The 27341-nt window shown below is 37.6% G+C and overlaps 1 protein-coding gene across 6 annotated transcripts; it reads left to right on the top strand.

Moving 5' to 3' along the window:
• The first annotated feature begins 2778 nt into the window (after positions 1–2778).
• On the top strand, positions 2779–27242 carry LOC117402455 (zinc finger protein 512-like). Of its 6 annotated transcripts, XR_009328659.1 has the most exons (17): positions 2779–2969; positions 3907–3996; positions 13147–13202; positions 13913–13971; positions 14210–14407; positions 14669–14763; positions 15882–15974; positions 16324–16448; positions 17574–17660; positions 17801–17899; positions 18186–18353; positions 18622–18816; positions 19811–19912; positions 20027–20089; positions 24023–24119; positions 24208–24306; positions 24707–24727. XR_009328659.1 is itself a non-coding variant. In XM_059023675.1 (16 exons), exons 2-16 carry the CDS (start codon positions 3909–3911, stop codon positions 25040–25042), a joined length of 1863 nt encoding a protein of 620 aa, XP_058879658.1. In that variant the 5' UTR covers positions 2779–2964; positions 3907–3908; the 3' UTR covers positions 25043–27242. The 6 variants fall into 6 exon arrangements, 4 of the variants coding, with proteins under 4 accessions (XP_058879658.1, XP_058879657.1, XP_058879660.1 ...); XR_009328658.1 differs by having other exon boundaries at positions 24023–24306; positions 24707–24752; XM_059023675.1 differs by lacking the exon at positions 24023–24119 and having other exon boundaries at positions 2779–2964; positions 24707–27242.
• Positions 27243–27341: the final 99 nt, after the last annotated feature.

Genomic DNA, 27341 nt, shown 5'->3' with positions numbered 1-27341 from the left:
ACAAAAATGCAGCCAGTTCAGAACAGGGGTCCTCACAGATTTCCGACACTGGAAGCAGGTAAGTCTCGGGGTAATGGTTGGGAGGGACCTTGTATTGTTGCTGTAAGTGTCGGTGACATGGGTACCTATGCATTAGTGGACTTAGAATGCGGGCAGACTTTAATTAGAACTTTAATTTGGTGGGAGTATCTTGGGAGTTACAGGGAACTGTGGTTATCTCCTGTATCCATGAGGAAACCCAGACATAGCCCACCATAAAAATGTATTTGACTGTGACAAGTCAGACAGGCCACGTAACCATGGCTGTTGCAGAAAAGTTACCGTATCCGGTAATTCTGGGTCGAGACGGGCCATGCTTTAAACAAATAATGATTGAGAAAGTAGTGTCAGTCTCCCATAAGACCATTTACAAAGATACAACTTCAATTACATATATGGAGGCAGTTTGCAGCTGTCTGCTTTCACACAGAGCATTACAGTTATGTGCTGCTTCTCATTTTTAGTCGTTTTTCTCCCAGTTTGTGAACAGTGGTATTGTTTGCAATGTTGAAATATACTGGGTTCTGGACAGCATTTCCAATCTGTCCAAGCTGGTGCTGTTTGTTAGAAACAATGAAATTGTACTGTATTTCTTATGAAAGTTGACTTTAATGAATTGTGAATTGTACAATGATGTTAAGCCACTGCTGTAGTACAGTATCTTGGATAACAACTAAATAAAGGCATTCTAAATATAGTTTATATATTAAGTTGCTATTAAAGTTTCAGAATCGGAATCTGAATTATATAATTAAGAATCGACTCTCAGTCGATTCCATCAATTCCTAGATCAGGAGTCGATTGTGGAATCGACTCTCAAATTTTTAGAATCGGCCATCCCTAATGGTGACCTGGCAGTGGAATGACAGCATGTGTCGGAGGGGCTGGTCCTTGCACCCTAGGGGGGTGGGATGCAAGTGGGGCTTGAGCAGGGCATCCTGTAGAAAAGGTGACACATTTGACAGGTTGACCCTGCTGCCCCGCTCCGCAAGAGGGTTCAACGGGGATGAACATCCCTGCTATTGCGAGACCCCTCTCAATCGTGGTGTTTGCGGCGGCCTCTGATTTAAGGAAGAATACTGCCTTCCCGTACATCTTGGTAGCTGCCACAAAGGCCGATGGTCCATCCATCTTTGCCATGGCCTTGACAAAGGCCTCGATTGAAAGGGTATGACCCCGTGCCTCTTGATGATATTTTTAAAGGGGGCTGCATGTTCTGCAGCCACCTGTGCCCACCTCTTTGTGGGCTGTTGAGCTTGTCCACTCATTATGTTTGTATTATTTATTTGTATTTATTTATTTATTTATTATTTTAATTATTAATAAATAAACAAAAGACAGACACACCCCTGCACTGCAAAAATCACCAGTAGAGGTACACACACACACAAGACAAAACCACCAACATTGCAACTCCTTTTTAAAAGCAAACGGCAGGACAAATGGTAGAGAGCAAAATAAAATCCAAATAACTAAAAGGATGAAAGAGGGACAGAACAAACAAATAAATAAATTGTGTGCTCTAACTCCCCAAAATAAAGGACACGGCCTGCTTTGATTTCTCTCCCCCCCCACCCCCCCCAGACACACACACACACACACACACACACACACACTCTCTGCACACCGCAGAAATGGGGGTTTAAAACTAATTCCATTTTTGAAACAAAAACTAAAAACAAAAGACAAATAAAACAACTAAATAGAAAAGTTTAACAAAAAAGTGCATGACTACTTTGTAAAAAATAAAAAGTTTTGAAAAATAAAAAGTTTAAATAACTGTTTTTTGTTTTTGTTTTTGTTTTCTAGTTGCGAGGTCCACCACAAAAACAGGACCTCCTCTCAGCTCTGTTGTGTCAGTTGTCCCACAAGGCCAAATTTGAAACACTGACGGAAACATTTACATTCATATACCCTCCCATATTTTCATATTAAATAGGTCATTTGAACTTGGATGAATTTCTCTCCCAAAAACTATAAAAGGCACTACCAAAATAGCGTGGCAAAAAAGTGAGACATATTTAAGTTTTTGCACGTGTACCAAGCAAGACAAAGACACATTTTAGATTTAATTTTGGATGCTACTTTATTGTAATTGATCGGAAAGTTAATGCTAAGATCCAGTAGGTGGCGCACAAACCCTTTTTTTACCAAGCAAGAAAGCAAAAGGAACCCAGTAGACACGCAACAATAAGGTACAGATAAGCAAATATGGAAAAGTATGGAGCCCGATATAGTAAGTCGTGCACACGAGATATTATCTCGTGGCCACGAGATATACAATGTTTCTCTCATGCCCCCTCTCAAGCTCTATACAAACGCATAAGTTCAACTTTTTTTATATATATATATATATCTGTTTAGCTTACTAAACGATATGTTCCGTATAGTTAATGCATTGCTGTAAATCAATATTTGGTATTTTGCTAATGAAATGACACCGACGTTATGAATGATATCCTGCAATGTTGTCTTGTGCGGTACAGTAAATTACATTAAATTACTGTTGGATTTTACAACATTGTGGCGTTTGCCTGCAATAACCATGAATTGCTGTAACGTGGCGTAATGTGTTTGCCAAGTTAACTAATCTACATTATTGCAAATGGCCTTCAAACTCATAATGCGCACTACAGAACCTCCTCCTTCCATAGCATCGAATGGGAGATTTTTATTTGTTGTTGTGTGAAAGAAGGCGGGTTCAAGAAACGTACCCCCAGCAAGTTAAACTGATTCAATCAAGTGTAGGTGGCTATACAAATCTGAAGCCCCCGGTTATCTAGTAGTCTATTAGCGGTGTGCCATATAAGACGGCATGAAACAGTGTTTCAATAAATTAACAGTATCTTGTTTATTAAAAGGACTACAGGAATAAGGGAAATAACAGAGGCAATCCGAGAGATAGAGAAAAGAACGATAACTACTGTAAGGTACAGTAATACAGGACAGATGTAACAAGACACTATTGGTGTGTTTTTTTTTTTAATAAAAAAAACACGTTATTTTTTTTTTAAAGTACTAAAAGCGATTTTGTTTTTCAAAATGTTAAGCGAAATGAATGTGTCATTTCTGTCTTGAGTGTGTTGTCGGTGCTGTGTGTGGATGGTGGGGTGTCATGATGATGGTGGGGGTGACGCTGGTACTACTCGACTGAAAAACAGTACATTACATTAATGCAAGGTTCCTAAATTCAGATTCACTGTAGTGATGACGCTGGGAACCCCGTGAAAGCTAAACACTCACATTTTCCTTTTTTTGAATTAAAGTTTATAAAGCATTTCATTCTGTTATCTTTGCATTTATTTTTACGAAATATTATTTCTAGATACTTGTACTATATGCATTTTAAATAATAAACACGTTTTGAGAGTTACATATTTAGAAAATTGAAAAATAATATGAATAGTGTACAACAAAAAAACTGCACGTTGAACTGAAGTTGTTATACTGTTGCTTTAGCAGAATGTTATCATTTGAGGCTTTTATCACACCTTAATTAGTGTGTTAAACTAAACAAAACAAAAATGCAATGTTGAATGTCCTTCAAGGCAGACACGTTTAAGTTTTTATTTTATTTTAGTAAATGCGGGAAAGGTGAGTCTTCGTATGTAGCAATGAATTTCAACAAGTACGTCCACACAGAGTGGCCCACAGTCACACACAAGGTAGACACGAAGCGCCATTGATCAGTGTTTCTGTTTCGGGCTGTCTTGCCAAGTCCCTTACCTAACCATCCTCATCTCATAACTATTTATTATTATTATTATTATTATTATTATTATTATTATTATTATTATTATTATTATTATTATTATTATTACCTGTTTTATTACTGGTCAATTAAAACTTTTACTTTCTACTTTCCAGCGATGGAACACAGAAAGAAGAGTGGCTCTGTTTTGAATGTGGCCAGTAAAAGAAAGTCTTCAAAGCCAAAGCAAAAGGGCAAGGCACAAGGTACTGGAACTTACTGGAACTCAAATTCAAGCTGCACAGCAAACAAAACAGAAAACATTGCATGATGTCAAGCTGTAGTTAATTAATCATGTCATTAATTTATATACTGTACATATTATAGTTGGGCTGCAACGAAGGGTACGTTTTGACCTTCGAAGGTTCGGAACACATTACCGAAGGAAGGTTCGAACCTTCTGGGTACTCATTTGTATAATTTACTGGTTACGTCACCATAGCTACTTGTTTATATCTGATTGAATATCCTATTATTTTACAGGTAATACATATAAATTGAATACAACATTTACAGGTAGTTTAAAAATACGTTATATAGAACATTAATCATGTTTTTATAATTTAAATAAAAATACACATTGTTTATTTACACGTAATTGAAGAAGTTTGCAATCCTTACAATCTTGCATTGCACAACTGCAGTAGATTAAGGCAAAACAAAGCTTTATTTAACAGTCACCATTCCAAGCAGGCTATCAGTTACATTTTACTACTACTAATAATATTAATACTACTACTACTAATAATATTTCTTACATAAACCTTGTTTTAATTAATACACTTGTGGATCTGGTTTTGCTGCTGGAAGGTATCTAACTGATATATATATATATATATATATATATATATATATATATATATATATACAGACGTGCTCAAATTTGTTGGTACCCTTACAGCTCATTGAAATAATGCTTCATTCCTCCTGAAAGGTGATGAAATTAAAAGCTATTTTATCATGTATACTTGCATGCCTTTGGTATGTCATAGAATAAAGCAAAGAAGCTGTGAAAAGAGATGAATTATTGCTTATTCTACAAAGATATTCTAAAATGGCCTGGACACATTTGTTGGTACCCCTTAGAAAAGATAATAAATAATTGGATTATAGTGATATTTCAAACTAATTAGTTTCTTTAATTAGTATCACACATATCTCCAATCTTGTAATCAGTCATTCAGCCTATTTAAATGGAGAAAAGTAGTCACTGTGCTGTTTGGTATCATTGTGTGCACCACACTGAACATGGACCAGAGAAAGCAAAGGAGAGAGTTGTCTGAGGAGATCAGAAAGAAAATAATAGACAAGCATGGTAAAGGTAAAGGCTACAAGACCATCTCCAAGCAGCTTGATGTTCCTGTGACAACAGTTGCAAATATTATTAAGAAGTTTAAGGTCCATGGAACTGTAGCCAACCTCCCTGGGCGCGGCCACAAGAAGAAAATCGACCCCAGAGTGAACAGAAGGATAGTGCGAATGGTAGAAAAAGAACCAAGGATAACTGCCAAAGAGATACAAGCTGAACTCCAAGGTGAAGGTACACCAGTTTCTGATCGCACCATCCATCGTTTTTTGAGCGAAAGTGGGCTCCATGGAAGAAGACCCAGGAGGACTCCACTTTTGAAAGAAAAACATAAAAAAGCCTGACTGAAATTTGCTAAAATGCATATTGACAAGCCACAATCCTTCTGGGAGAATGTCCTTTGGACAGATGAGTCAAAACTGGAGCTTTTTGGCAAGTCACATCAGCTCTATGTTCACAGACGAAAAAATGAAGCTTTCAAAGAAAAGAACACCATACCTACAGTGAAACATGGAGGAGGCTCGGTTATGTTTTGGGGCTGCTTTGCTGCGCCTGGCACAGGGTGCCTTGAATCTGTGCAGGGCACAATGAAATCTCAAGACTATCAAGGCATTCTGGAGCGAAACGTACTGCCCAGTGTCAGAAAGCTCTGTCTCAGTCGCAGGTCATGGGTCCTCCAACAGGATAATGACCCAAAACACACAGCTAAAAGCACCCAAGAATGGATAAGAACAAAACATTGGACTATTCTGATGAGTCCTGATCTGAATCCTATCGAACATCTATGGAAAGAGCTGAAACTTGCAGTCTGGAGAAGGCACCCATCAAACCTGAGACAGCTGGAGCAGTTTGCTCAGGATGAGTGGGCCAAACTACCTGTTAACAGGTGCAGAAGTCTCATTGAGAGCTACAGAAAACGTTTGATTGCAGTGATTGCCTCTAAAGGTTGTACAACAAAATATTAGGTTAGCGTTCCCATCATTTTTGTCCATGCCATTTTCATTTGTTTTCTTATTTACAATATTATGTTGAATAAAAAATCAAAAGCAAAGTCTGATTTCTATTAAATATGGAATAAACAATGGTGGATGCCAATTACTTTCAAGTTATTTCAGAGAAAATTGTGCATTCTTCATTTTTTATGGAGGGGTACCAACAAATTTGAGCACGTCTGTATATAGTACTGTGCAAAAGTTTTAGGCAGGTGTGAAAAAATGCTGTAAAGTAAGAATGCTTTCAAAAATAGACATGTTAATAGATTATATTTATCAATTAACTAAATGCAAAGTGAGTGAACAGAAGAAAAATCTAAATCAAATCCATATTTGGTGTGACCACACACTAACTCAAAGATTATTTTCATTTTATTTAGACAAACAGGAGATTTAAAAGTCCACGTCCCCAATGTCAGGTGGTGAATACAATGATCAAATATGAGCAGCAACTCTTTATACAGGTCATTGTTAATTATATTCAATCATAATATCAATTAACAAATTAATGGCAAGTTTAAATCTTAATGCAACACTTTGTTAATACTTATTTCGTCTCTTCATTTAATTGATAGATGAATATCAAACAGCAATTTTCCTTCGGTAAATAGTTTCACAAGTGTTAAGTGTGGGCTTCCCCTGTTCCTGGTGATTGGAGAAATAAAAGATTGCACTTTTTTGGAATTCCTGCTGCTGATTTGCCTGCTGTTTTCTGCACCCTTTACACCCGCCACCACTCTTGCCTTTGCTTGCACGATCACAACACTACAATGACCCCTTTATGTTTACTGTGGACTAAAATGTCAGCCAAATTTGCATCCCTTCTAAAAGCTACGATTGGTACTTTCGGAAATATTATGAAGTATATGAAATGCTTCCAAACAATTTTTTAAATGTTGGGTAATAATTTAGAATATGTAATTATTAATGGTACTCTCTTAACCCTCTCTTCCCTTTTCTTATATTCAAGTTGTTCATTCCTATGGAGTCAACTTTTCTCAATTCTTTCTCAATAATTTGTTCTTTATATCCTCTTTTCTTAAGATGTATTTGTAATTCCTTACTCTGTTTTTTGTAGTCATTTTCATCAGAACAGATTATTTTATCCTCTAACCCAGTCCTTTTAGGAATTGCTCTTTTAGTATAGATAGGATGTGCAGATGACATATGTAGGTACTGATACATATCAGTAGGTTTCGAGTAAAGATCTGTTTTAATAGATCCTTGATCAAGTTTAACCAAGGTGTCTAAGAATTCAATTTCAGATTTTGTCCACCTTATATCCACCAAATTGTTAGGGTGGATATAATTTGCTAATTTATGAAACTGTACAAGAGATTGTTCTCCATGTGTCCATATTCCAAATATGTCATCCACATATCTTATGTATTCCCACGGTTTCTTGTCTAGTTTACTCAATAACATTTCCTCCCATTTGCCCATATATTGAAATGTATTTTTGTTTACGACTGTAAGTCGCCCTGGATAAGGGTGTCTGCTAAGAAATTAATTATAATAATAATAATAATAATAATAATAATAATAATGATAATAATAATAATAATAATAATATACATGCTTGCAAAATGCATACCTAATTCTGAGTCTATTGCTGTGCCAGCATTCTGTTTGTAACTTTTATTTCTAAATGTAAAATAACTATTTTCTAAAACTATCTTGATCATATTTAATATTTCTTCCGTAGGTATTATGTTCTTATCTACTTTATTTTCCAGTGCCTCTTTACATGCTTCTAAAGTTTCATGCCTGAGAACACTGGGGTACAGGGATTATACACCCATGCAAAATAAAATTGTATTCTCTGGAAGTTTAACCTTTTATATTATTAATCCTTTTCAGAAAATGTGTTGTATCTTCAATAACATATGTTGAGTTATTAATTGTGCTAACAATCCTTCGCATTGAGTGCTTTTCTTTTGCATTTTTGGGTTACCTCTAACCAAACCTGTTCTTGGATTTTGTGGAGGCATGTAATTGTTTATTTTCTTTCAATACACACCCATTTTCATATAATCTGTCTGCCAAATTTCTCACTTCTTTTATTATGCTGTTATTGTTATTAGTTTTTACGTCTTCGTATATATTTATACTTTGCAATTCAGTCTCTACTGCTTTTATATACTCATCTTTGTTCACTACTACCACCCCAAGACCTTTATAGATTTAATTATGAACCGTTATAATTGGTCTTATAATGATACTATCATCCTCTGTTAATTCCTTTAGCACTTCATTCTTAGTTATATTTAGTTTACGTTTACTTCTTGGGCCTGTCACTATTTCATTTCTAACTATTTCAATGTACACGTCTAACCATTTGTTTCTTCCCTCTGGAGGAGTCCAATGGTGCTTTCTTTTAATTTAAAAAACACAGGAAATAATTCTTAGAAGGTTTTATTGGCCTGGGATATATGCAGATCCCTGTACCTCATTTTCGGCATGCCAACACACCGCTCTGTTTAAAGCATTCTGTAGTCCACTAGTGCTGTTACCAATCATTGAGATTCCTTTTGAGTGGGTTGCAATGGATTTGGTGGGTCCTGTAGTAAAGTCCGCTAGAGGACATCAACACATCTTAGTGATAATGGATTATGCCACTCGGTATCACAAGACAATAGCTCTACGCAACACTTCTCCAAAAACAATAGCCAAAGAATTAATGATTATGTTTAGCAGAGTTGGGATCCCTGAGGAAATACTCATAAGCCAGGGTACCCCATTCATGTCAAAAGTAACAAAAGAGTTGTGTAAACTACTAAAAGTGAAACACTTACGAACCACGGTTTATCACCCCCAGACTGATGGCATGGTCGAAAGGTTTAACAAAACCCTAAAGGATATGTTACGAAAAGTCATTGACAAAGATGGTAAAAATTGGGATTTTATGTTACCGTTTTTAATGTTTACTATTAGAGAGATGCCCAAAGCCTCTACTTGGTTTTCACCATTCAAATTGTTATAGGCCATTCAGCCCATCTTGCTCGTTTGGTTGTTAGTAGCTTACTGATCCCAGAATCTCATCAAGCAGCTTCTTGAAGGATCTCAGGGTGTCAGCTTCAACAATATTACTGGGGAGTTGGTTCCATACCCTCACAATTTTCTGTGTAAAAAAGTGCCTCCTATTTTCTATTCTGAATGCCTCTTTATCTAATCTCCATTTGTATGGTAGGCACCTTCAAGGTTTATTAGACATAGCTAAGGAAACATGGGATACAGGGATTTTACATCCATGCAAAATAAAATTGTACTCCACAGTGTTATAAAGCACATATCACAGATGCAGGACCGCATTGCTTCCATCATGCCGATTGTACCCAAGCACATGCAACAAGCTCAGGAAGCTCAAAGGAGATCTTACAATAAAAAGGCCACAGTCTGAAGTTTTGAACCCGGAGATAGAGTTCTAGTGTTAATTCCCACTGTGGAAAGTAAGTTCCTAACTACTTGACATGGACCTTATGAAGCAATAGAAAGGGATAATGAGGTGAACTACAAGGTGCGGCAGCCAGGTGGAAGGAAACCAGAGCAAGTGTACCACGTTAACCAGCTTAAACCTTGGAAAGACAGGGAAGCATTAGCTGCTATAGAAAAGTCTTCCTCTCCTGACAGTAAGAAACGTGAGCCTGATGTTAAAATTGTAGAAACGTTGGCAGCTTGACAAAAACAAGAAATTAGAGAGTTTGTTTACAGAAATAGGAGTTTGTTTTCAACTGTACTAGGAAAAACAGCTATCATAAAGCATGATATTGTGACTAAGCCAGGACAGACAGTAACCTTGAAACCCAACCGCAGTGGTACTCAACTCTGGCCCTTGAGATCCAATGCAGTCCAAGTTTTTACTCCAAGTAGGTTCTAATGTAGTTAATTGAAGCTGCTAAGAGGCAATTAACTAATTTAGGACCTGGTTGGAATAAAGACCAGGACTGGAATTGTTCTCGAGGGCCAGAGTTGAGTACCACTGCCCTACCGGCTGCCCGAAGCCAGAAGAGAGGCTATTAAAGCAGAGGTTACAAAGATGCTCGAATTAGAGGTAATTGTACTGGTACCAAAGCCAGATGGTTCACTGAGATTCTGTAACGACTATCTGAAGTTAAACAGTGTCTCAGAGTTTGATGCTTACCCTTTGGCCAGGGTTGACGAATTAATAGACAACCTAGGTTCAACCTGTTATCTGACCACACTAGATCTGACTAAAGGGTATTGGCAAGCTCCCCTTACTGATAGAGCTAAGGGCTCGCATGGACCCCCTGCCACATTTCAAAGAATGATGGACAGGATATTAAATCTCCATAGAGAGTATGCCGCAGCCTGTCTGGAAGATGTGGTGATACATAGCTCAAACCGGGACACACATCTTCCAAAGGTGCAGGCAGTATTGGACTCCATCTGAGCTGCAGGCTTAACAGCTTTTTTGAGGTTAACAGGTTATTATGGGAGGCTTTTACCTGTGTTCGCCTCAATTGCTGCCCCTCTTCCAGATTTAACCCGAGCCAGAGGTCCTGTAATGGTATGATGGAGCACAGTCGCAGAGGAGGCATTTCAAGCTCAGAAAGACACACTCTGTAAAAAACTGATTTTACTAACAACTGATTTTACCAAATAATTTATCGTACAAACCGAGAGCACCCCATTTTATAATAGAAATAAAATAGTAGAAAGAAAGCTCAACCCGCAGGAAAAAAAATTATGCCATAGTGGAAAAGGTGTTTCTGGACATAAAATGGGCATTAGAAACGCTTAAATATTATTTATTAGGTAGATGTTTTAAGTTGATCACTGATCATGCCCCCCTCACATGGATGCAGCAAAACAGAGAGAAAAATGCAAGAGTAACCTGATGGTTTTTAAGCTTGCAGGTGTTTAATTTGTTTGTTTGTTGCCCAAGGTCACTCGCCCCGTTGGGGAAAGATTATAGAGGGTAGATATATAGGACTGCAAATGATGTGTAGCTTGCACCCTCTGTAACAAGTAAAAAGGAAAATATGTAGTCCTATGAGTTTTAAATAAGGTAGTAGAACTACACAATGCCCGGGGGTTGGTAACCATGGCTAACCATAAAGAAACACAGAGTTTCTTAATGAGGTGCACCTGTAAATAATTAAGGACACAGGTTTATATAAATAGGGCAATGTGGCAGTAGTCTGGTTGTCTATGGGAAGGCTATGTCCTGTGTATAGACCTGAGGAAACCCCAAGAAAAGTGAAACTTTATTGGATTTGTTTTGTTACACTGTTTTGTGTATCAGGAAAGGGCTTAGCCATCCGATATTTAGTTAAAAAGAACAAAAGTTTAGTTAGCTCTCCAAAATGGAGTTAGGACTTTGTGCCTTTGTTTTGTTTTTGTGTTACTTAGGCGCGCACCTGTAAAAAGGACACTGTGACAACAAATATATGCCTCGATTAAATGTATTTACTATCATGAGCTGTGTTTATTTGCACCAGAAGAAAGTGGAAAGATCCCAAATGTGACAAAGCTTACCCCACCTTGTCACTATATATATATATATATATATATATATATATATATATATATATATATACACACACACTGCTGTGCAAGTGTCTTAGACATGTTGCATTTTTCTACTTCGATGCATTATGAGCATCACCAATTTATTCAAAGCCTCCAGTAGTGTTTTCTACTATTATAACAACCTCGGCTTGCATAAAGAAGGAAAAACATTGAGTGAAATAGCTCGCATAACTCGATTTTCAAGGTGTGGTATCCGAAGCATAATCAACAAGTACAGAGAAATATCATCTGTAATTTACAAACCCTGGACTGGAAGACACAAAAAGCTGTCTAACAAGGATGAGCAATACTTGAAGATAATATCCTTAAGGAATAGAAAGAAGACAAGCATTGAATTGACAACAGAACTGGCAGAAGGCACAGGTGTCGTTGTCTATCAATTCAACAGTACGAAGGTCACTCTTGAAATCAGGACTTAAAGGATGTGTTGCAGTAAGAATACCTCTGCTAAGAAAGGAGTAAGACTAAAAGGCTAAATATGCACAAGAACACAGAAATTGGACTATGGAACAGTGGTCAAAGGAGCTTTGGACTGTTAATGGATGGACGACGACACCTGTGCCTTCTGCCATTTCTGTTGTCAATTCAATCAATATCACACGAAATTCAGCTATTACCCCACTGCTTACCCTAGCATATTTACGGCCTGCCTTTGCTCACTAATGATTGGACAGCTGCAAAACAACGGGCAGATCTTTGACTTTCCCACTGGTTAAACTCACAAGACCTTCAACTGAAATGGAGTGTACCTTCAACGGTGTATGTCCCGCCTCTGCTCACTCATAATTGGACACCTGCATAACAAGGGGCAGATCTTTGACTCTCCCATTGGTTAAACTTACTCAAGACCATCAACTGTTTATGTCCCGCCTCCGCTCACTTATGACTGGACTGTCGTGGAGAAAATGCAGATCTTCTATTGGTTGATTTTATTTAATATAAATAAATAACATTCAGCAAAATTAAATTGTACAAAAAATTAATCTGTAATCAACTCTTTAGTTGATTAATCGATCCGACTCGGAGCAGCCCTACTTATTTCCTATCAATACACTACAAGCAAGAGCTCACACACAGCTGTTCCACACCAAGCAGACATATACTTCAATACCACATACTGTATATTAAAACTGGTGTGGGGCTTAAAGTAGAACTTTTTAATGAGATTACAGAGAAAGACTTTGTCATAGAAATGTATAAGGTACTACATATATTGAGTTATATTTATGGATGAAGATGAGCACCAACAGTAGAGATTGAGCCAGGTACATTGTGTCTCAAAATGAAAATCTTTTTGCTTTTCCAAAAGAAACAGTTCTGCTGACTGAGGCCAGCAGGTAATATCATAATCATACTGTAACCTGACTGCACACCTGATGTTACTGTAAAAAAAAGGTTAATTTATTTTTAAAAATGTAAACTTTGAATAGTTTGTATATAGGCAACTTTTTGAAAAAATATAAAAATAAATACAAGGTTAAATCATGTTTATGTTTAAATTCTAGTAACCTCTAAGGATCAGGAAAAGGAAGGTAAATCAGCCCAAGAGAAACAGTCCAAGGTAAAGATATAATTGAAAACCGTTACAAAGCTATAACTGCTGACTAAGAACAATTACACTCTGAGTCTCTGTTATAACATACATGTTCAGTATTCAGTTGTCATTCAGTGAAGCACAGTCAGTGTTCTCTGCTAAAGCTGTTATGAAACTCTGTCAGCATGCTATGCTTACTATAAAAGATGTTCACTATCGCTAATTTGCAAGGCATAATGCAATTCCATCTAGCTTACCACTGACCTCTCAGCAACTCACCCAACTTGTTTAGCAATACTAGAAGAAACTTAATTTAGTATTTCTTTTCGTATTTCTAAATGTAGCACTAGTATTTAATGTTCGTGGTTCAGTTCACACCGACTTTTCTACCTGGCCAAGAATGTGCAGTTTCAAGTTTTAGAGTGTAACAGTTTCCCTCTACTCATCTCTGACTTCAGCCTAAAGGTTTGCGGAGGTTAAGACACTTCACCCTAAATGAAAGTGTGGGTATAAGTGGTCATTTCTCAGGCTAGAAGTTCCTCCAAAATGACACTCTGAAAAACTTATCAGCCCAACAGAGAAAAATCAAGGCCATCAAGACTTGAATCACATTTAAATAAACACATGTCAGAAATGCAAGTGCACTGAGGTATGGAAACAATGCAGTACTGTATGTCACAGAAATGTATTATGCATGTATGCAGATATTTATTAATTACCAAAATAACCTGTTTCAGAGTGGGGATTCAGAACCACAGAAGGTACAGAAGATAAAGATAACTCTAGGAGGAAAAAAGTAAGTGCAAGATGATTTTTAAGTGAAATTCCTGTATTTTTATGATAGTTACTTAGCCCCACTACACTTCTGTATACTGTATGTTAATATTTGTACCTGAAAAGTTACGTAGTTAATTAATTCCATAATGTAATAGAAAATTAATAATTACAATTTGATCTTTTTTTAAGAATATATTGGTCCAAAAAAATATAAACCAAACAAACTAAGCCAGTGGTGTTTGCTTGTTGCGGTTCAGGGCTCAGGAGTTTCAGAGTAACTTTGTTCCAGAGGAAGCCCCTGCTGACTCAGGGAGTGACTGCTCCAGTTCCTCTTCAGAAGACAGGGTCAGTGGTGCCGATGACGATCCCGGAACCTTCAGGAAACCTGTTTGCTGGCTAGAAACGAGGGGGGGCAAAAACAACACAGATGAAGTCAAGGAGAAGGCCGAGTTAAGCTCCACAGGCAGGTTGCAGTGGATAGATATTTTACAGTGCAGAGATGGAAATAAGAGAGCAATTGTATAGGACTTTGTGATCACATCATCTTCACAATGGCAACAAGAGTCAGTAGATACCTAGTTAGCTGTGACTTTAAAACAGTACCCTGTGTCTCATCTGAATATGCATGGTGATAATCACCTTTGAAATTCTGTGAAAAGGGTGCCCGTTGGAGGGAAAAGGTTGTCATTTGTTCAATACCGACTGTCTTTTCTTACTTCAACAGGAACTTCAACAAGGAAAAGAAGAAAAACTGAAGCACAAGAAAATGAGGGTCATGACCAGAACTCAACAAAGCAAATCAAATCTATAGGTAGATGTACCCCACATACAGTATAAGGCAGGGGTTCTGAACCATTTTTGAATCACACCCCACCTTAACATTTTTTTTTTTTTACTTGGAGCCCCTCGCCACAATAGCGAATATTATAAATCACATATCAGAAATAGTCTTGCATTAGCCAGTACATCATCACAGATGACACACTGAGGATAAGGTGCATCTGCAGTTCCAACAAAGGAAAATCAAATTTCCAAGTAACTTTCTTCATATTTCCAAACTTTTTTGACAATGATGCACAATCACATCACAATCTTTTTTCACGTACCTGAACCAATCCATTTTATATACTGAACAAGGGTGCAGTGCGGCAGGAACAGAACTGTGACTGATTCTTAAACACAAAATTGGCCATGATTGGCCGTGATGATTAAGCGTGATTTTCCAGCCAAAATAAGTACCCTATCATGGATTTTCCAGGCTATATAAATACCTGTGTTTTACTTATTTATTTATTTATTTATTTATTTATTTAGTTTAAATAAAAAAACAATAAAACATTTGTAAAATTCACATTTAGACTTTTATTATTATTATTACTATAATTACTGTGTTATTAGAACGCTCACTGTGCCCCCCAGAAAGTTTGATACACCCCACCGGTTGGGAACCGCAGAGATAAGGTAACATGGCACCTAAAATAAAGTAAAACTATTGGTGTTCTGCTTAGAAGAATTGTTCAAGAGCATATGAGCAATTTCAGTAACTAGAGCCACAAGGTATTTAGGTTACAGTATAACTGACATGCATTCCTTGTGGTTTATTTTGGAATAACAATTGTTCTTGTTTGTCTGGTTTAGCATCCATACACGTGATATAATACAATATAGGTATTAAAAATCCGACATTGCAGTTTCGTTGATAATACATTCTGTGTGAAATGTATATGTACATTCTGTCAGCAAGGTATTTAACCAAACGACTAAAAAATTGTTAGCGTTACCAAACTATTTTATTTAATCATTATGTATGGTGTGCAAGATTAAAAAGGCATGTACTAAACTACTAAGTTATTCAATATAATGTTTTAATTACCAGGTGTTTTTCTCCTTTCAAGAATGGGGTTTCAGGTGTTTTGTATTTTGAATTAGGAAATAAGCGAAAGAATCTAAACGCAGCTGAGCGGCAAGACTTGAAATCTAAAGGTCTGTGTGTGAAGAAAGATCTTCCTCCTTATCAAACAGGTAGGAGACAAATGATATCTCTCTGAAATGAAGTACTGGTTTCTTCTTCAGTTACTGATAAATATTTCCAGAACAGAAGTGCTTTTTCAGTGCCTGTTTTTATGAAAGTAGATGAATCTCACAATCCCATGAATGAACCACCTGATTTTCTCAATTAGTTTTATGTGCTATCTTGTATCTTTGCTTATTTTTTGGATACATTTTGATATTGGCCAGGTGTTTTTATTTATTTTTATTTAAGTAATGTACTTTTAATTCAGTTTTTTTTACCCAGTTAGACCTAACTGTCTATTTTGGGTGAGGTTGTAATTTTAAAAAGTGTACATCATGTAAATATTCTGTTTGGTAGGAAGTCAAGAGGAGAGATGGCACCTGCAAATTCTCGATAAAGGAAGGGTGTCCTGCCCTACATGTAAAGCAGTCGTCAGGAAAACAGTGGAAGGACTGAAAAAACACATGGCGAAGTGCAAAATGGTAATACCTCTAATGTGTATCTTAAATGCAAATGCTGTGTATTCTTAATGTAGTGAAAGTCTTTATGGTCAAACTGTTTTGATGCAGCAGAGGAGTTTCTACTATTTGCCGTGGCACAGTGTATTAGCTTAAAACCTGACTTCCTGCTGTGAGTGCTCCGATGCAGCTCTCTGTGTTTGTCCGAAGATGCTGAAGTGAAACAAGCTGGTTACTGTATGTCAGTTTTGAAGGAGAAGCTTGTTGACTAATTACACGATAGCATATAGCACATTACTTATTTTTTGTGTAACACAGATGACTCATAAGTTTTATCTGACATGGCAGATGGTTTTTGTTGACATTAAATTGGCACATAAAACATTAACTGTTTTTTAAAATATGTGCTTTTTTCAAACTGTACCCTTTCTGTCTGGAGGTTTCATCTCCAGTACCCTGTGACGGGGTACACCCCACCCCTGTGTTTATTGTATTATTTTGTATTGTTGTTATTTAAATGTATGGTGTTGTGCTTGTTTAAAAGAGGGTTTTGTTATTATTGTTTTACAGCATGGATGGGGTTAAAATCCCCCAATCCAGTTTAAACTTGTGCGTAATGTGGCCATCTCCCAATTAATCAAGTAATTACCAATTGGGAGATGGCCACATGTCTAAAAGTGAAGCAGCCACTCCTGTTGGGTTGATGAGAGTGTAGAGAAAGTGACAGTAAGATAAAACTTTAAAAACAATTGCTACGAGTGCTGGGTCAAACCCAGCACGATACTTGTTTGTTTATCTATGTTTATTATTTGTTTTGGCCAATGTGCCTTTTGTTTTGTTCAGTGTTTGTTTTATTTAAACTGTTTGTTTGGCCATCAAGCTTTTTGTTTATTATTTAAAATGTATGTCATTTAATAAATATGAGCGCAGTTACGACACCCCCACAGTACTTGTGCCTGTGTCCTTCCTGGTCTGACATCGCCACCAAGCCATCCTGTCCACATACCCCTTTACAATTTCCACTCTACTGAATGGTACCACATTTGCAATAAAAGATTGAAGAATGTCTTATTTTCAGTGAACTTCTGAACTGTGAATATATATTACAATTTGTGAAATACAGTTTAACATTTTTTCTTTTAAATGTAGGATCCTTTTACATGTCAGCATTGTGGAAAACAGCTGAAGTCTTTGACTGGAATGAAGTACCATATTATGGCAGATCACAATGACTTGGTAAAGCAGTGCTCATATTATTTTCAGTTTGACAAACCGGTACTTAAGCCAGTACACATCTTGCACAGGTTAATATCCCAACAAGTACCAGGATAGTATTTGCACTTTAAAATATATCTAATCTCCTTTTATTTTTTCAGCCAACTTTAGAAGATGCAAATGGGTTGGACAATCAAGCAATTAAAGACAAACTCAGAAAGGTGCTAAAAAGAATGGGCAAATTAAAATGTACAAACAAGGTACAGGTCTATTTCCTTTGCTGTTTGTATTCATTTTGAGTTTCTTTTGGGGAATTTTCTGAGTGCTGAAACCTTAAAGTTTACCCTGTATGCTGTGTTATAGTGAAAGCACATTATAAGTTATGGACATGGTTTTCACTTGCTTTGTAAAGCCACAGAACTTTTGATATTGAAGTGAAGGTGTCTTATTCTGTGTACCATAAGAATAGATCATACAGATTGTGTAGTGAACTGATCTTTTCATAAAGATTTTCTTTTTTTTTGTCTTCTTTGCTGTTGATCACAGAGTTGTACAGCTAGCTTCACCAGTATCATGGGCTTCCTGTACCACATGAAGAAATGTGGTAAAGAGGCATCAGAGCTGGAGAAACTGATCCTGAACTGTCAGCACTGTGGAAAAACCTACAAGTCTAAGGCAGGATTGGATTACCATCTGAAATCAGAGCATGCCCCTGTAAGTCAAATCCCTCTTCAATGAAACAATGAGTTTTGTTATTACATGGGAATAAAAACGAATTTCCAGATTCCCTGTTTAATAAATCCCCAATAATAATTCTTTCTCATGATAAACAGGAACCAGTGAATGCACATTCAGAGGACCGTAAAAAGTTTTAAGGTTTACCCACCACAGTTAGACCAGAGATTCCAAATTGAACCACCCGCGAGGCTCGACCAGCATACACCAGTCGCTAAGGATAAAATAAAGTGTATTTTCCATGTAGGAGCCACTGAGCAGCGAGGAGGATGGTTTAAAGAAACCAAGAGAGATGACTCAGGAGAGAACTGCCAGCGGCAGATTGAAGAGGCGGTCGGCCCAGGTGGCTGTGTACCACCTGCAGGAGATTGCCACCGAGGAGCTGTACAAGGAGTGGCCCAAGCGGAAGGTGCAGCAGGACCTGGTGCCTGATGAGAGGAAGGTGGGTGCAGCAGGACCTGGTGCCTGATGAGAGGAAGGTGGGTGCAGCAGGACCTGGTGCCTGATGAGCGGAAGGTGGGTGCAGCAGGACCAGGTGCCTAATGAGAAGAAGATGGGTGCAGCAGGATCTGGTGCCTGATGAGAGGAAGGTGGGTGCAGCAGGACCTGGTGCCTGATGAGCGGAAGGTGGGTGCAGCAGGACTTGGTGCCTGATGAGAGGAAGGTGGGTGCAGCAGGACCTGGTGCCTGATGAGAGGAAGGTGGGTGCAGCAAGATCTGGTGCCTGATGAGAGGAAGGTGGGTGCAGCAGGACCTCATACCTGATGAGAGGAAGGTGGGTGCAGCAGGACCCGGTGCCTGATGAGAGGAAGGTGGGTGCAGCAGGATCTGGTGCCTGATGAGAGGAAGGTGGGTGCAGCAGGACCTGGTGCCTAATGAGAGGAAGGTGGGTGCAGCAGGATCTGGTGCCTGATGAGAGGAAGGTGGGTGCAGCAGGACCTGCTGCCTGATGAGAGGAAGGTGGGTGCAGCAGGACCTAGTGCCTGATGAGAGGAAGGTGGGTGCAGCAGGATCTGGTGCCTGATGAGAGGAAGGTGGGTGCAGCTCTCAGAAGACTGCTCATTCATCAGGTTCACAAAAAAAAAAACACTACTGCTTGTCTTCCAATAATTTGCTTTAGCTGCAGAAAAAAAGTTATTGTGGCGGAGAGCCTATTAGTCTGGGTTTTTTTTTCTTTTCTTTTCTTATAAATGTTGGCATTAAGTGTTGTATAAGCACTATTAAAATATGACTTGCCTTGCATATATATTTCTATGTAGACTTGTTATCAGCAGAACAGTAGTTTTGATTATTCAAAAGGAGCGGAGGCGGTACTAGCAAACAAGTACATTCCAAAGTTGATATTACTGTATCTTCTCATTTGTAATAATGTTTAACAGAAGTAAACTAATTGTAATTCTTAACCAAAATAGTGCCCTGTTTACCCTTTTTTTTAGCTAAAGTATGCAAGACCTGGGTTACCCGCTTTCAGTCAAGAAGTGCTGCGGAAATGGAAAAGTGAAGTCAAGATCCACAGGAAAGTGCATTGCCCAAATCAGGTAAAGGATAAAACTGTATGTCAATTCAAGAGCTTCACCCTAGCTTTGCAAAGGGTATATAACCAAGTTGTTTGGTTAAACAGTAACTTCCCTTCCCTTCTGTTGTACATTCAGGGTTGTGACTCTGTCTACACCAGCGTATCTGGGTTGAAGGCTCACCTTTGCCTTTGTTCCAGGGTAAGGGTTGATTTTTTTTTTATAATAAAAGAAAAAACACTGTATACACACCCATCAGTCGTTGGGGCCCAGGTTTCACAAAGGTGCAAAAGAGTGGAAATGGCATGTTTAATTGATCAGTGTTTCTTACACATCTTGGGCTCTATGTATCATTGATTTTTCGTTCGTATCTTGACATTTCGTAGGTTTTTGTGACTTCGTAGACCTACCTGCGATATATTAGTCATTTTCACTCCCGTAACTTAGTTTCATCCCTGCTGTGGTAGTTTAGCTACGACTGTTCGTTTCAAACTACTTTCGTATGCGAATGTACGAATCTCATTATAATAACAAAGTTTTGCACTTACCTTTGATGTATTATAATTTTTGATTTGTACCTGTTATTTTATGCATGCCTCTCGCTTGCGTAGATTCAGCTAGCTGTTCATATGTGAAACTTCTTATTTAAACATTTCTGGGATTTCAGTTACTTTAAAATAAAGCACCTTAAAATATAAAAGAACCCAAAAAATACAGTACTGTGCAAAAGTTTTAGGCAGGTGTGAAAAAATGCTGTAAAGTAAGAATGCTTTCAAAAATAGACATGTTAATAGTTTATATTCATCAATTAACAAAATGCAAAGTGAGTGAACAGAAGAAAAATCTACATCAAATCAATATTTGGTGTGACCACCCTTTGCCTTCAAAACAGCATCAATTCTTCTAGGTACACTTACACACAGTTTTTGAAGGAACTCGGCAGGTAGGTTGGCCCAAACATCTTGGAGAACTAACCACAGTTCTTCTGTGGATTTAGGCAGCCTCAGTTGCTTCTCTCTCTTCATGTAATCCCAGACAGACTCGATGATGTTGAGATCAGGGCTCTGTGGGGGCCATACCATCACTTCCAGGACTCCTTGTTCTTCTTTACGCTGAAGATAGTTCTTAATGACTTTCGCTGTATGTTTGGGGTCGTTGTCATGCTGCAGAATAAATTTGGGGCCAATCAGATGCCTCCCTGATGGTATTGCATGATGGATAAGTATCTGCCTGTACTTCTCAGCATTGAGGAGACCATTAATTCTGACCAAATCCCCAACTCCATTTGCAGAAATGCAGCCCCAGACTTGCAAGGAGCCTCCACCATGCTTCACTGTTGCCTGCAGACACTCATTCGTGTACCGCTCTCCAGACCTTCGGCGAACAAACTGCCTTCTGCTACAGCCAAATATTTCAAAAATTCCAGAGCACCTGCTGTCATTTTTCTGCACCCCAGTTCCTGTGTTTTCGTGCATAGTTGAGTCGCTTGGCTTTGTTTCCACATCGGAGGTATGGCTTTTTGGCCGCAAGTCTTCCATGAAGGCCACTTCTGACCAGACTTCTCCGGACAGTAGATGGGTGTACCAGGGTCCCACTGTTTTCTGCCAATTCTGAGCTGATGGCACTGCTGGACATTTCCGATTGCGAAGGGAAGTTAGCATGATGTGTCTTTCATCTGCTGCAGTAAGTTTCCTTGGCCGACCACTGCGTCTACGGTCCTCAGCGTTGCTTGTTTCTTTGTGCTTCTTCAAAAGAGCTTGGACAGCACATCTGGAAACCCCTGTCTGCCTTGAAATTTCTCCCTGGGAGAGACCTTGCTGATGCAGTATAACTACCTTGTGTCTTGTTGCTGTGCTCAGTCTTGCCATGGTGTATGACTTTTGACAGTAAACTGTCTTCAGCAACCTCACCTTGTTAGCTGAGTTTGGCTGTTCCTCACCAAGTTGTATTCCTCCTACACAGCTGTTTCTGTTTCAGTTAATGATTGTGTTTCAACCTACATATTGAATTGATGATCATTAGCACCTGTTTGGTATAATTGTTTAATCATACACCTGACTATATGCCTACAAAATCCCTGACTTTGTGCAAGTGTACCTAGAAGAATTGATGCTGTTTTGAAGGCAAAGGGTGGTCACACCAAATATGGATTTGATTTAGATTTTTCTTCTGTTCACTCACTTTGCATTTGGTTAATTGATAAATATAATCTATTAACATGTCTATTTTTGAAAGCATTCTTACTTTACAGCATTTTTTCACACCTGCCTAAAACTTTTGCACAGTACTGTATATATTTATTAATAATCTATATGGCAATAAATACATTTACAGTATGTTTCTTTTATATGTTAAGATGCTTTATTAATGCAGGGAAGCACAGAAACAAATCATTGCAGAGTTCTTTAAACACAAACTGAAATCTTTTCTTATCAGTAATTAATTATGTAGAGCATAGACAACTGAAATATTCCAGAGTATTTACTTGCGTAGCCTACTGTATGTACTGTACTTTTTTCCTTTACACAGGGCACGGACAACGTGCCCCACATGTCGACCTATTCCTATCCAGTTTTAAATAACTTTAGCATAACAGAGGCAGAAGTGTTAAAGGGACTAGGAGCTCTTAAAATAAACAAATCCCCTGGGCCGGATGAGAGCCTCCCAATAGTACTCAAAGAAATGAAAGAAGTTATTTACAAACCGCTAACCAAGATCATGCAACAGTCTCTTGACACAGGGGTTGTACCGACAGACTGGAAAATTGCAAACATAATACTGATCCACAATGTGCCAGTGATGTACTCACTGCCTTGTGCACTATAAGATTGTGTACACATCAAGTCAGAAATGTTTGTTGTCGCTGCCATTTGTGCTATCCGGTTTGTCATGCAAAAGTAATATGGTCCAATCAGAACGAAGCATTCGAGTTCCATTTATGCCTGTTGCCATGTTACGTTACACATCTGAGTTTTACAGTTTATTCTTATTGTTATCTAGTGACGTGCATTTGAGGAGATTTTTGGAATCGGTTCTGAACCAGGTATTTCGATTCTGGTTCCACAACTATTTAGAAAAACATGTCCGTATGTCAATGTGTGAGCAGAAGTTCCAAAAATATTGTGCAATCTATGAAATCGCCCTGTATAATTTAAAGTTAACAAAATAATCAATAATCTCCAATTTGCACAGTAACAGTTTCACAAAGCTTACAATTTAAAAAATCTTTAACCACATGGTATGTGCAAACAGGTCAGTGTATAATACGACCCCATCAGCTTGGGGTTAAATTACTTTCTTAGATATCTGAAATCGTGTTGTGTTCGGCTTGGGGTTGTCTTGCGAATGGTCCTCTCGAGGTACAGAAGATTCACTTTACCCAAAGCGTTTTCATCACTTCATTTAAAAATGAGACTGAATTATTCTCCAGGGGAATACATTTAAAAAATTAAAACCCCCGCTAATGCTGTAATAAATATTTTGCAGACCTTTTTTTTCTAAGTGTGAACGTGTCAATTATAGTATCATATGTATTTTTGATAGAAATTAATGTTTTAATAATCAGTTTCACTAAAAACATAATAGTACTCACTGCAACCGGTTCGGTTCCAAAGCAGGAACCGGGTACCCGATTTTCAAAGGAACCGGTTCGCATAGCTCTATTGCTATCCACAGCATGGCGCAAGCAAAGAAGATATGTTGGCAATATTCCATAAGTCAGCGTTTTATGTATGTATCTACATGTTGAGTATACCAGTGACTAGGGTTTAATTATTTTTGTTTTATGAATTATCTCTCTGTAATTGTCGGAACTAGTGGAATTAAATGTAATTAATTAATTGATGTTAATTAAACAGCATTGTTAATTGGTACTTATTTTTTATTATTATTATTTTCTGTGGCAAGTGGGCAATGACTAAGCTCAAGTGTTCTTAGGGGGCGTTTTTACGAAAAAGGTTGAGAAACACTGGCTTATTCTATTGTATAATGCCTCCAGGAGGCACTATCGTACAGGGAGGCAGTACCGGTTAGGACACTTGCATTGGTCACAGTGAATTTATTTTGTTAGTTATTTCTTTCCATGTTTGAAAGTGTTGAATAATATTTCCTGATTTTTTTCCACCTCACTAACAGGTCAATTTCGTCTTTGTGGAAGTTTGTTTTCCTTTTCTTTTTGGCCGGTGCCATAGTTGCATCAAGGCCGGAGTCTGCAGGAGTCTACAAATATGCGGTATTTACGAACACGTAAGACATATTAGTACATAGAGCCCCTTGTCTATATTACAACCCATAAATAAGCACTTGTTCTATTTTGTTAGGGTGATTTTGAAGCTGGTAAATACAAGTGCCTGATATGTGATAAAGAATTCAACTCGGAGAGTGGAGTGAAGTACCATATCAACTCTATTCATGCTCAAGTAAGACATTTTTTTATTAAGCTAAAATGTAAATAAAGGCTGCCTTCTTAGTATAGCTCAGCTTATCATGATATAAAAAAGACACCTGACAGAATAATCTGAGCAGTTAGAAAACGCACTGAACAAGGTTGTCCAACTTGGTTCAGATATCTACGGGTACGTGATTTCACACTGCTTTTGATAAAGCAGGATTGACCTGGGTGACAGATGCAAGTAAACAATATGCGTATTAATGCCCCAGAAGCAGCTTCTTACTGATGCTTCCATACAAGCTTCTCTGGATTGAACCGTCGGCCCAAATGTTGGGTGGTGTCAAATTATTCACTGGGTACTGGGTGCGTTTTTTAAGTAGTTAAGTAGTTTGTCTTTATTTTTTTTTTTTTTTTATTTATTCCATTAGGACTGGTTTGTTGTGAGCGCTAAAACAGCAAAACATTTTGAAAAGCTGATAAAGACCAAACAGATGGAAGGTCACAGGAAGAGCTTGTCGAAGAAAAAACAGGTGCTGAAGCCAACCAGGATTCGCAAAAGGCAGTTGGAAAAGAAGGCAGTCATGAGCTCCTCTACTAGCTTGAAGAAGCGCCATAGCAACTCGGAGAAAAAAAAGAAGGAGAAGGACTGCTATGATTTCAGTGGCAGCGACAGCCAGAGCAGCAGTGACAGCAGCTGTGGCAGCAATGCTGAAGAAGAGGAAAATCAGGACCAGGAACAGACGACAGGCGTAGTGGACCCTTAAGTCTGAATCTAGCCAAACCTAAACTCTTAGGTATTTTGTCCTTAGCAACGGTTTCGCACATGGCCATGGTGAAACTAAACCAAGAAATTCTGATCTGTAGATCAGGCCACTGTTCCAGTTTAATGATTTACTGGGTTAAAGCAACTATAAAAAGAAAAAAATTGATTTTTTTTTTTTAACAAAACAATATATACTTAATAACATGTCATATAAACTATGTCAGGTCTAACACAAGAACCTACAGAGCAATATTAATATGTTGCCCTGTCAATTATTATTTTAAGGCTGTTTTTTCTTTTTCATGAAACTAACACATGGTTTTACAGCTTTTAAAAGATCCAAGGAGGTATACAATGTAAAAAGGGCAATGTTTCTGTTTTTGGTTTTCACTGAAGTTATGCATTGAGTATTAAGAAATAGTACTTTGAGCTGTTTTTTATTAGACTTGTGAAACTGCATGCGGTCACGTCTGCCGAACATCGATTGTTCACAATAGAATATGACTTGCTATGCTTTGAAGTGCGATAGTGTCATCGGTTGTTCTGCTTGCTTTGAAATTACATTTTTCAAAATCATGTATGCTTCATGCCAATCCATTACATTTTCTGATGACCAGAAAAAAGGGGAATTGAATCCCCTTTTCTAGATCTAGAATGCTTTATCTTTTTTCAGGTACTGCACCATGTAAAATGTGAGAAATGTATTGTATCTGCATACAGTATCTTGCAGTGCGAAAGGAATGCTTAAGCTATGTTGTTTGTCTGTAAGATGCATCTTGCCTGATGACACTTTCATCATACTGTACATAAAATATACAAGGCAAAGAAGATTAAACACATCCTTATAATTAAACACATCTGTACTACTTTGTTTAAAAGCATACAAACCAACTATATTTAGTTAAGACAGCTTAATGGGGAGTCTGACTAGTAAAATAAAACTTGCAAGCAATTTGAATTGGAAACTAATATCTGTAGTCTGGAACACATACTCTGTGGTTCTTCGTTTCCCTTCCATTAAACGTGATTTAAAATGTGTCAGACCTCAGGGTGATAGAATGTGAACTGAAGGTTGAAACAAACAGCAGCAATACTGCAGTACTTAATGTGCTTTCTTCTATGCTGATTATTGGCTCCAATGCACAGGTGTGTCACCACTCCAGTAGTACTGATAGCACAGTACCAGTAATGTCTATTTAGGTCTACTCTAATTGTCTTGTGTTTGGACTCGGGTTTTGATCCTAAATGTTGTTTGTCAGCTTCTTGTGCCAATCTTAAACTGGTTAATTCCGGTCCTAAACTTTTACACATAGAAGTTGTTCATGCAGTATTATCCCATATTTTACAAATAGGGTGTACTGAATGTTATTATGTTTTAACAGTAACCGCTAATTGCATTATGCCTGTATGTGTGCCCTGAGAATATTACAGAGGACCAAAGGAATGTCATTTTGTGCAATTTGCTTCCTGTAATAAATGTATTGGTGTTATGTATAAAATAAAGTACAAAGAAATACAGAAGTACAGTAATTGACTAGTAAAAGCAGAGTCATACGATGTGAATTCTTACAGTGAAGCTCTTCCAGTATGCAAGTGTTGTGCTGTTATATTTATGGATCCGTATTTAAACTAATATGCCTGTATACAGCACGTTACATTTTTTGTATAATGCAGGATTTTTATGGGAGAGAAAGGTTTCATGTGGTAGTATACAGAGAAAGCATCATTCAAGAAACCTAAAAAATCAGTTAAAGTTTTATTATTTTAATATTTATTTTAAAATTACAACCAGTTAACACACAGTCTATGTAATTTTGATAAACATTAAAAAAAAAAAAAAAACATCAAATATGTGTAGTCCAATAAAACACATTTATAAAAGTGTAATGTTTATAAACTGGAAACGCTTTACAATTCCAGTCAAAAATGTTGTATTCATAGTACCCCAGTGTGTTTTAGGATTTGAGACTTGAAGACAGTATTGGAATTTGAATACATGGTTATGATTATTACAAAGTGACTTGCCTGTTTAGGAGAATATTTACTGCAGATTAAGAACAGTGACTATATAATAACCTTGTTAATTAATCTGTTAATCAGAAAAATATTTTAAATTGTTTTTTGTAAAGTTTTCATATTTTTTAAATTATATTCCTGTACTGCTGTTGAAAATTCCAGATTTACAATAAAATGTTACACTATGCTGTGTTCTACAATTAATTTTTTAGTAACACTTTTTAATTGACAGAATTTATATTGAAACAAACTTATGTTGACGGACAAACCCACCACATTTCATT

This window comes from Acipenser ruthenus, chromosome 5 (genome assembly GCF_902713425.1).
Source record: "Acipenser ruthenus chromosome 5, fAciRut3.2 maternal haplotype, whole genome shotgun sequence".
NCBI lineage: Eukaryota > Metazoa > Chordata > Actinopteri > Acipenseriformes > Acipenseridae > Acipenser > Acipenser ruthenus.
The sequence above is the reverse complement of the archived record's forward strand: the minus strand, read 5'-3'. Positions and strand labels throughout refer to the sequence as shown.

Bases quoted from the DNA above. Each gene is read 5' to 3' on its own strand.
- LOC117402455 (XM_059023675.1), top strand. From the start codon at position 3,909: ATGGAACACAGAAAGAAGAGTGGCTCTGTTTTGAATGTGGCCAGTAAA. The intron at 13,203-13,912 runs GTAAAGATATAA...AACCTGTTTCAG, and splicing joins CCCAAGAGAAACAGTCCAAG to AGTGGGGATTCAGAACCACA. The intron at 18,817-19,810 runs GTGGGTGCAGCA...CCTTTTTTTTAG, and splicing joins TGGTGCCTGATGAGAGGAAG to CTAAAGTATGCAAGACCTGG.